General features: G+C 39.0%; 1 protein-coding gene across 1 annotated transcript; it reads left to right on the plus strand.

The window, feature by feature from the left end:
• The first annotated feature begins 317 nt into the window (after positions 1–317).
• On the plus strand, positions 318–9976 carry LOC149556550 (ribonuclease 3-like). Its single transcript, XM_089830862.1, has 4 exons — positions 318–659; positions 744–899; positions 9187–9382; positions 9581–9976. Exons 1-4 carry the CDS (start codon positions 531–533, stop codon positions 9826–9828), a joined length of 729 nt encoding a protein of 242 aa, XP_089686988.1. The 5' UTR covers positions 318–530; the 3' UTR covers positions 9829–9976.
• Positions 9977–11199: the final 1223 nt, after the last annotated feature.

The raw sequence follows: 11199 nt of genomic DNA on the forward strand, positions 1-11199 counted from the left end.
ATATCCCTCGACCCCTTTTTTGTGAATTATAACTAAGTATATTATTTATTAATAAAACATGACTATTCATAAACAAAATAAAATTGAACAAGATATATTTGTGCAATAATAATTTAATGCGATGTTATTAAATATTAAAATAATTTTAAAATAAAATTTAAATAAAAAGGTTAAAACAAAAATGAGATCACTAGATTCCTTAATTTTTGGAGCTTAAACTTTTAAACTAATTTATATATTTTAAATTTGAAGTATCCCTAAATTTTCTATCGATAGAACCCCACCCTTATAATGAAAGTAGTCGTCAACTAGAGAGCGTGGCCCTCGCGGTAAAGCACCAAAACAGCATATTCCACTGCAAATCAAAGACGCAACATGGGCTCCTGGCAGGATGCAGTTCAGACTGCCAAAAGACAAGAACAGAATTTGTCGTCACATTGAGTCTTGAGAGCTAATTTAAAAACAAGTCATTTGTATTGCCTTAAAAAAGGAGATCAGGGTTTTACTTTTGCATCCACACAATTGCCAAAATGGCGACTGGGCTCTGTTCTCTACGCACAGCTTTCCATGCCTGGATGCTGCTGCTCCTGCAAGTTATCTCCATTAATCTCCTCAAAGCAAATGCAAAAAGCTTCGATTTCTACTATTTCGTTCTAGAGGTGGGTATTCTGCTAAATTAAATAATAAAAAGGGTGTAATCTGTTTAACTCAATCTCAGGTTTTCTCTTCTGTGGTTATTGCAGTGGCCTGGATCATACTGTGATGCACATCGAAAATGCTGTTATCCTCGGATCGGAATACCCTCTTCGGATTTCCACATTCATGGCCTCTGGCCCAACTTTGCGGACGGATCATGGCCTCAATATTGCTCCCCCCATACCCATTTCGATTTCTCTCAGGTATTTTTCTGTTTTGCTTCTTTGTTTGTTCTATGCCTATAGAAATACAAGTTTAAGATGCCCAATTACAGTTCTGAACATTGGCCTCAATTGGGTAAACAAACAACATGGTATTTGTTAACAGTGCACCAAGACCGCCAGTAATGGTGATACAGTTTGAAATTCTAGCTCTAATGGGAAGGGTATTTTGGGCTTTAACCCTTGTAATCCATAGCTTTCTGGAGAAACGCCCTTTGCTTAAAGCTTTAAATCTGTAGTTGGTTATATTCAAACCTCTTGTATTACCTGTATTTTTGTTCTGAAACCGATTGTTTCTTGTCAGTATAACTTTCTGCAGAACTGGCTCACCAAATACTACAGTAAATTTACATGTAGAATTGAATTTATTTCTTTGAGACATTTTTATGTTAATTTGAATTATTTTTTATATTAGTAGCAGTATGATAAAGATGTTGATTCTATAATCAAACAGTCTTTAGGTAATGTAGCCTGTTCAGCATGTCATTAGCAGCATAAAAAGTCTTAATAAAGATGCTGATTCTATAATCAAACAGCTTGTAGATAATATAACCTGTTTAGAATGTCAATAGCAGCATAAAAAGTCTTTTAACAGTTAAATATCAAACACAGTCTTAATTTGAATGTTCCTGAGTTAGGTTTTGTGAATTTCTATTTCAACATCTCAAAATATATATCATTTCTTGGGGGAGATTAGAAGGAAAAGCTCTGGAGGATGTGGAGAAGCGTTGGCTGCTGGCTGGGCTAGGGTTTTTCCCCTAGCCTGTTCTTGGTGTTTGATCTTTACTATTTTTCTGTTCTGTTTGGATTGCTAGCTACGGGACATAATTTGCGTCGGTGTTTTTGGAAATCTTCTGCAGTCAATTTTGGATTGGGGTTTTATTGTTTGCATGGCAGGGCTTGGGATTTCTTCTCCGTTGGTGAGAACAGATGGTTCTTCTCCAACTATGCATGCAATGCGATCGGAATCGTTTTATTCAGGAGAGAAAGTTAATGGTTGTTTTCCACGTAGCCATGATCGCCCTGTTCTGGTTATTCCTCCAACGACTGTAATGGAGGACATTGATTATTGGACCAAGCATGCTTTGATATGCAAATTTCTTGGAATCCGGATTTCCCTATCCGCTCTTGAGGCATGGATCCGCCGCTCTTGGCAGGTGGAAGGCGATATGGAGATTATGTTGGTAGGGAATAGTTATTTTTTTGTTGTATTCTCTTGCATGTCTGATCGTGATTGTGTTTTTGAAGGAGGCCCTTATTTCTACAACCATGTGGGGTTATTTGTCAAACCTTGGCATTCAGGTTTTAATTCTGCTGAGGATCTCCCTTCAACAGTGCCAGTTTGGGTTCGCTTGCCTCGTCTTCCCTTGGAATTTTGGCGTGAAGACATCCTTCGACAAATTGCTACTTTGTTGGGGAAGCCGGCTGCGATCGCACATCAATCCCTCGATAAAAAGGTTATTTCTTATGCTAGAATTTGTGTTGAAATTAATTTGAATAACCCATTACTAGATTCTTTGGAAACTTGTCTGGGGGATTCTTCTTGGGTGCAATAGTTAGATTATGAATCCCTCCCTTTCCGTTGTTGGATTTGTCATGAGTATGGTCATTTACAGCGTCAGTGCTCTCGTAACTCGAGTTTCAAAGGAGTGCATGGTTCTACAGCTGACAATGCTGGTGGTTTGGCAGATACTACAGGGAAAGGACAATCTCAAATGGTTAATACTACCAAGGGGATGAATCTGCAAGATGCTACAGGTAAGGGTAAGGCTCAAATGCAGGATAATGATGGATTTACCCCTGTTCGCCCTCGAGCTAAGGGACGTGGTCAAAAGAGGCCTTTGAAAGAAAGATTATCTGATTCAGGTTTTAACCGCTTTGAGGTGCTGGATAGTATGGTTCTAGAGGAGGGTATTCCTCCTCCTATCTCTTCTGATCCAGTTTGCCTAGATGAGAGATCTGTTCCTAATGATGCTTGTGGGGCATCTCAAGTTGTAGTATATCAGAACTGTGAGGTTCCTGTAGCTCCTATGACAGAGGCTCTGGTGACTCCTGCAGTGTTGGAAGATAATAATGTTGTTTTGGCTGACTTGGTTAAGGATGTGCTACCATTAGGTAAGGGCAAGGGATCTCCTCTCCCCTTGGGGTTGCTGCCTCGACCCTTTAAGCGGGCTTCATCTACTCCCCCTCTAAGGAGTGGGCGCAAAACAGACCAAGAGAAGATTAAACTCACAGGAGATATATTGATTGAGTCTGGTTCAGTGAAACCTTTGGATTCTCATTTTCCCAATTCTACCCAATGATGATTATTCTCTCATGGAATGTAAGGGGGTTGAATAGCATCCCTAGACAAAAGGCTATTCATAACTTGGTGGTTGATCATAGTCTTGATGTTTTTTGTATCCAAGAGACTAAGCTCTCTGTGGAGTCTATGGTCCAACATGCCTCTAGTATTTGGTCTCGTGGCCAATGCCAGTGTGTTGGGGCAACAGACAATGCTGGTGGTTTAGCTATATTTTGGGATCCTCAAAAAATTTCTCCTCTTGGCTGGATGTCTTCTCGCTCAGCTCTCTCTATGGTAGCTTCTGCTCTAGACTCAGGCGAGGTAATCATGGTTACTAATGTGTATGCACCTGTTGATCTTGTGGGAAAGGAGGAACTTTGGGAACATATTCAATATGTTAGAAATTGTCATCCTTATCATCCTTGGGTGTTAGCAGGGGACTTCAATTCAGTTTTAAGTCTGGAGGAGAAGCATGGTGGTTTGGCTAGATTGGGGCCTTCTTCTGCTCTTCTTCGGCAACACATATCTCTTTTGCATCTCTCTGATGTTAAGCCTTCTAATGGTCTCTATACCTGGAATAATCGCAGGACTGGTGTTGCTGCTATCTCAGAACGTTTGGATAGATTTCTTGTTTCTTGCTTCTGGGTTAGTGGCACCCTTACTATCTCTTCAGAAATCCTTGATTGGAGGGGTTCAGATCATTGGCCAATCAAATTTTCCGCTATAGGGGCTTATGTTCCGAAGCATCCTCCTTTTAAGTTCCAGTTGATGTGGCTTCGTGACTCCTCTCTTCATGATTTTGTTTTTTGTTGGTGGAAAGATGGTGCTTCTGCATATGGTACTGCAATGTTCTCATTTTCTAAAAGGCTTCAATATGTTAAAAGGCAACTCAAGATATAGAATAGGGAATGCTTTGGGAACCTTCACTTTATGAAGAGGCTTGCTCAAGAAGATCTTGATGTCATCACAAGGGAGATTAGAGATCGAGGTTTCTCAGAGGATCTTGGCAAGGCTGAATCCCTTGCTTCTAGAGCTCTAGAAGAATGGGAACTTCGAGAGGAAATTTTTTGGAAGCAAAAGGCTAGAGTTGATTGGCTCCAGGAAGGTGATCGAAACACTGCCTTTTTCCATAAAATAGTGCAATCTCGCCGAAATCAGAGCACTATCTCTTCTTTGGTTAATTCTCAAGGTATCCAACTGAATTCCTTGCCAGCTTTGTTCCAGGAGGCTATTTCGTATTTCTCTACCCTCTTCTCTGAGGACTCTCCTCTTGTTGATAATGAAGAAAATATTATTTTGTCCTGTATTCCTTCCCTTATCACTCAGGAAATGAATGATTATCTCATGCGTCCTATCTCTTTAGAAGAGCTGGAGGAGGTGGTCTTTGGCATGCCTAAGGGGAAGGCTCCTGGTCTTGATGGCTTTCCAGTTGAATTCTTTCAGGAATTTTGGGACATCATTAATCATGATTTGTTGGAGGTGGTTAAAGAATCCTATGCTAGCAAGCAGATGCTTCGAGCTTTGAACTCTACATTCTTGACTCTTATTTCTAAGAGAGAGGGTGCTAATCAATTGGAGTTTTTTAGACCAATTGCCTTATGTAATGTGGTTTACAAAGTTATTACTAAGTTGATTGCTGAGAGACTGAAAAGGTGGCTTCCCATTATTATCTCAGAAGAACAAGGTGGTTTTGTTGCTGGCAGACAAATTTTGGATGGGGTGGTTATTGCTACTGAGGCTATTCACTCTATGGCTACTTCAAGGGAGAGAGCTATGTTTGTTAAGCTGGATATGGCTAAGGCCTACAATAGAGTTAAATGGAGCTTCCTAAGGAGTATTCTTCTTTCTTTTGGATTTAGCTCTGACTGGGTGAGTTGGATTATGAGTTGTGTTACTTCTGCCTCTTTTTCTGTTCTTATTAATGGTCAACCTTCTCAACTATTTGGTGCTTCTAGAGGCCTCCACCAGGGTGACCCTCTCTCCCCATATCTATTCATCATCATGGCTGAAGGCTTGGGCAAATTCATTAAGCATCAGGTGTCCCAGAATTCTATTCAAGGCTGGCGGTGGGGTAATGGCTTACGTTCTCTTTCCCATCTTCAATTTGTTGATGATTCTGCTCTTGCCAGTCTTGCTAGGATCAAGGAAGCTGAAGCCTTTCGACATGCTTTGGACGTTTATTTGGCAGCTTCAGGCCAAAAAGTTAATGAGCACAAATCTTTCATTTACTTTTTAACACTCCTGATTCTATTCAGCATAGGATTGTTGGTATCCTACGGTTTCAGATAGGTTCACTTCCTTTGACTTATCTTGGCATTCCTATTGCTGTTTCCAGGCAGCCACGTCTCTTCTGGCAAAATTTGATTACCAAGCTTCAGGACAAGGTAAATCCTTGGACTCATAGATGGCTTTCTACTGCTGCCCGGGTTACTCTTCTTCAAGCTGTTATCCAAGCTCTTCCTACTTATAGAAGCATGGTTCACGCTGCACCTATTTACTTTCTGAAGGAGTTTGATGCTCTTTCTTGACAATTCCTTTGGAGTGGTAATTTGCGTAGTACTAAATGGAGCTTGGTTAATTGGGCAACTGTTTGTAGGCCTAAAAAGGAGGGTGGTCTTGGTCTTCGATCTGCTCTATTGAGTAGTCAAGCTTTGGCTGCTAAACTTTATTGGTGATGGTGCTCTGGACAACATCAACTTTGGGCTCGTATTATCACTCATAAATATTTTCATGGTGCTGATCCTTGCTCTGTTTCTGCACTTCCTCTTGAAGGTCGTGGCTCAATGGTTTGGCATACTTTGAAGACAGGTGCGATGTTGGTGAAGAGGGGTCTGTTCTGGATATGTAAAGGAGGTTCTCAGGCTTTGTTTTGGTCTGATGCTTGGGATGGATTCCCTTCCATTTTATCCATATACCCTCATCTTCAGCCTCTTTGTGACTCTTTTCTTGCCGCTGAATGGGATAAAGTGGCTCATTACAAGACTCCTTATCAATTGGGACCTGTTGTTGGTTACAGATGGAAGCATTCTTCTGATTGGCCTCCTGGAGGTACAGACATGGATCGTCAGGAGCTTTCTCAAATTCTGGCCTCTAGAGAGTGTTCTTCTTTGCTTGGTCCAGATGTTTTGGCTTGGGGCGGTACCTTGTCTAGTAAATATCATGTCTCTGTTGGGTATCAGGAGATAACTAGACAATTATTTGGGGATGCTGAGGTCCCTTGGTGGAAGCAAGTTTGGAATAAAGTTTCTTGGTCCAAGTGCAATTTTTTCATGTGGCTAGTGGCTCACAACCGTTGTCTTACCTGGGATAACCTTTGTAAACGTGGATTTCAGGGCTCCTCTTATTGTGTTTTGTGTGGTAATGGAGAGGAGTCTGTCTCCCATCTGTTCTTCCATTGCTCCTATTCTACTCAGATATGGCACCTTTGGTGGAGCGCTTGGGGTTGCTCTTGTCAGCATGCTTCCTCTTTGCCTGAGTTTTGGGCCCGCTTGGGTAGTGCTCCCTCCAAGTCTTCTTCTCTCCATGCTGCTTGGATTGCTGGCCCATCTTTCATGCTTTGGCATATCTGGTTGGAGAGGAATCGTCGCATATTCCAAGATGTTCGGCTTGGTGTTTTGCATCTTTGGTGGAAAATATCACATTCTCTTCAGGAAACTATTCTTGTGAAGTGTGAGCTTGATGGGGGTATGGATCCGGTTGATCTTGCTATCTGTAATCGCCTCAATTTTCATTTGCAGGATGGGGTTGCAGCTCATAGGTTTCCTTCTATGTTCAGGCAGCTTTACCATTAGAGGAAGGGTCGGGTTAACCGGGATGGGCACTGGACTCCTCCTCCCTGTGGAGTTCTGAAAATTAACACTGATGGTTCTTCCTGTGGGAATCCTGGTCCGGCTGGTATTGGCGGAGTGGCTCGTTGTAGTTCTGGGGATGTTAAATTTTTCTTCTCAGTTCATAAGGGTGATTATACTAACAATCTCATGGAAGCTCAGGCTATTTTATATGCTGTGGAACAGTGTTGCTTGCGGGGATGGAGTAAGATTATTTGTGAGTCTGATTCCCAGGTGGTGGTGAACATGCTTTCTTCGCAAGAGCTTGAGGATGTTAGTTGGCAGCTGGCCACTGTTGTTAAGCAGATTTTTTTCTTCTCTTCCTCTTTTCAGTTCATTAGGTTCATGTATATTCCTCGTGAATGGAATAGAACTGCTGATAGTTTAGCCAAATGGGCTTCTAGTCATGATCCGGGTTGGAATATTAGAGATAGGGGACAACTGTCCTTTGAGATGGTGCAAGAATTTGATGATCTTGTTGCTTAGGATCGAGCTCCTTGTTGAGCTCTCCTTGTTGTATTCCTTTCTGTCTTAATAAATTTTTACCCCTCTTTTTGCAAAAAAAAATATATCATTTCTTGGTGAGAGGATATAGAGTAGATAAAAAATATTCATAAAAGGAAAAAGTTCACATAATCTAAATCAGAAAACATTCAAGCTAATTTTTTTATCTGATACATTTAATATTCTTGTTTTGTGGTGGAAAGTTGAGAACAAATTTTGTGATTCAATGGAGAGTCCACCAGATACCAATTTAAAAGCATATTGTCTTTCCAGTTGATGGGATTGATAAATTTAAATTAAAAATTTTAGTTTTGGCAAAGTAATTCAGGATAAAAGAGGTAGCTTTGCAACAGGCTATCCCAACCAAGTTAGGGGGATTAGATTGTAGTCTAGATGGTTTTTTTTTTTTTCCTTTTATCAGATCTATATGGAGAGACTAGTTGAAGAAATGAGCAGGGACATGCATGTCAGTTCACCTAAATGTATTCAGTTGGAGCTCGTGCTGGCTGTTGATTGTACCTAAGGAGTCATATTGCCATTGTTTGTTGATGCTTCTCTCTTTATGAAGCTTGAGAGTTCATCTTGATACTATGTCTGTTTTGACAATGACTAAGTTACAAGGATAAGTCTATGCCAGAGATCTCTTGTGAGTACGTTTCAGATAAGGTGAGAATTCTTGTTGGCTGTTCGGGGTCAAGGGTCTGAGATTGTTACCAAATATTTAACTCTATATAGGGATGGAGATTGTTTCAGGTCTCTAAAACTTGTAATGGCATGCAAGAGAGAATTAACATATGATTCTAGCCCAGATCTTTTAGGATCATGCACCACTGGCTGAATGCTTTTTGTTGGATCTGTAGGAACATGAAGACTCAAGTGTGGCCTCGCATCAGTAAGTTATAGATTAGAAAGAATTTGGTGATCAGTGGTTGTAGTTTAATGCAATTTTAATTGCAGCAGGAGTAGCTTCTCATCCAAGTGAACTGCATTTTATTTTGAGATATGTACTGTTACATTTTGTAATCATCCTAATTTCAATAATGAAATTGTAGGTCTATGACCTTTTACCCAAAAAAATAAAATTAAAAAAATCTTTTACCCCTTCTGTAGCAGGGAATCTGATGTAGACAACTATGGTTTTCCTCCTCATCTAAACAGTTACAATGTTCATTGTTTGATTTCCTTTCCTTCGTGAAATGGTGGTTTATGCGGAGTTCACCTGAAGAGTTAAGCTCTTAATTATGCTTTTCAATCCCCATCTAAACGGTCAGTGTCCATTGTTTAATTTTCTTTCCCAATCTCTCAGTTATTTAAGCTTTCCAATTTCCACCTGAGCAGTCACAATGTTCCTTGTTTAATTTTCTTTTCCACTTCCTCAGTTACTCAAGCTTTTCAATTCCTTCCTAAATAGTCACAATGTTCATGTTTTAATTTTCTTTTCCAATCCCCTTAAGCTTTTCAATCGCCACATAAACGTTCACAGTTCACTATTTAATTTCCTTTCCCTTTTCAATGCTTGATTTATGTAATATTGGGTAGCAATTGGTCAGTTATTTAAGGTTTTCAATTTTGATCCTTTATAACAACATTGCCTTTTATTCATTCTGAAAATTGATTTTAAGAGAGATTATTTGAGAATGCAACTTATATGCAGATAGCAGATTTAGAGGGTGAATTAGATAAGGAATGGTGTTCATTAAATTGCCCCAGTAGCAATGGGCGTAAGTTTTGGGCTCATGAATGGGAACGTCATGGAAGCTGTGCCCTTAATCTTGACGAGCATGGCTACTTCAACTCTACCCTTGCTCTCAAGAGACGAATAGATATTCTCGGTGCTCTTGAAGCTGCAGGTAAGAACTGCTTTTTCATAATTTTTTATCCAGATTTAACTATTGAGTTCTCAAATCAAATTTATTGAGAAAAATTGTTTATAAAAACTCTATCTTCTATGATGATAAATGATACATTTAGTATTCATTATATTGAAGTGATACTTAGAGAAGTTCTAGAAATTCACATGTGATGTTCTCTTTTTCTAAAATATACAGGAATTTTCCCCAATGGAGAAGAGTACAGTTCATATGAGATATTGGAAACTATAGAAGAAGCCATTGGTGCTGTTCCAGAGATCAGATGCAACAGAGACTTGGAAGGAAGGGAACAGTTATTGGAGGTATTTTTGTGTATCAATAAGTTTGATGCATCCACTGTGATTTCCTGTCCCACCAAGTCCCATAACACATGTTCTCACAAAATTATATTTCCTCCTTATAGCATAGGGCTGAGTAGCATCTAAGCTGTTATTTATTTCAATCATGTATAGAGTGCTGGAAGCATCTAATTCCTCACTAGTATTTTATCAGCTTATGATATGATCAGTTTAATGTTTCTAGACTACATCTTGTATATTGATTATTAGAATGGAAAACATATTGTGGGCAGAATTCTTCATAGTTTTTTTTCCAGTCTAAATACGATTCAGACTATTGATAAGATAAGAAAAGTAAACAAAATATACAAAAAAAAGTGTGCTAGACGAAGAATCATGTAAGTAGTAACCATTAGACCTTAAAAAGGTTGCAGACAAATTATACTTTTGCTTTTCAAAAAAATATACTGCTGTTCTCTTTCGATCCATTCTCTTTCCCTTCATTCGAAAAGTAAGAGGACATTGATTACGTGCCCCTACAATAATCAAATTTTAAAGCAATTTTACTGGTTCCTAAAACCGTTTTCTAATAAAGTGAAATTCAAGTGGCAAATTTATAGATTGTATTGGAAAATAAAGGGTTCTGTTACAACTTACAACCATAGGAAGCATGGGTATGCGATAGAATTCTTCGCGTCTTCAAGAACAGACTTTCAGCTGCAGTAGTTTGAAGAGTTCAATAAAACTTTTATATGATTTGATGCAACGGAAGGTTGTATATCGGTGAAGCAGTTGTCAGGATTGTTTTGGTTGTGTTATGAATTGATATTTCCCAAAGTGAAGACTGTAATTGGGAAGAAGTTTTTGAAGACAATTGGGAAGGCTGAAAATGCAATACTAACGATCAGGTGCACCAAAAATTTGTAAGGAAAAGAATAGTTAGGAGAGGTGTTAACCCTCTTCTTAGCACCGGCTTAACTAGCAGCCGGGATGTATTTTCTTTTATTATTTTTAGTTTCTTTTCTAGAGATATTAATGTCAAATCAGGATGTCCATACTCTTCAATTCTATTTGAGCTATGGTTAAACAAGACTAACAAAGGACTTTACCTAGATAAATATGTAATAAATAATTTCTGTATGCAAATGGCCTTATTCTAATTGCCTTATTCTAATTGCTATAACACTCATGGTTTATGTGAACGCTTGGGAGTGCACTTTGAAATCTTTTGGCTTGAGGTTTGGATGCATGCGACACTAAAAAAGTCTATTATATCAATTTTTTTAATTCCACGAAAGATCATGATGAAAAAGTATACATATGAGCACATATTAAATGGTTAGTAAAAATAATCATTGCTCACCATTTAAGATGTGAAATAGGTAGATGGATGATACCTAAGAAAGAATGGCAGGAAAAAAATATGCATATTCTAAAAGACATTTTATAATAGAACGCTCAAACATACAATGACATTCCTTCCAGCTATGAGGATATTTTAGAAGCTTGACAATTAAG

The sequence above is a fragment of the Cupressus sempervirens genome, chromosome 5 (genome assembly GCF_028749045.1).
Source record: "Cupressus sempervirens isolate cs-2001-9-10 chromosome 5, ASM2874904v1, whole genome shotgun sequence".
Taxonomy (NCBI): domain Eukaryota; kingdom Viridiplantae; phylum Streptophyta; class Pinopsida; order Cupressales; family Cupressaceae; genus Cupressus; species Cupressus sempervirens.

What these genes read in the sequence shown, in the direction of transcription:
- LOC149556550 (XM_089830862.1), top strand. Translation starts at nt 531, where the DNA reads ATGGCGACTGGGCTCTGTTCTCTACGCACAGCTTTCCATGCCTGGATG. An exon ending in TCTACTATTTCGTTCTAGAG is followed by an intron (nt 660 to 743) that starts GTGGGTATTCTG and finishes TGGTTATTGCAG; the next exon opens with TGGCCTGGATCATACTGTGA. An exon ending in CGGTGCTCTTGAAGCTGCAG is followed by an intron (nt 9,383 to 9,580) that starts GTAAGAACTGCT and finishes TAAAATATACAG; the next exon opens with GAATTTTCCCCAATGGAGAA.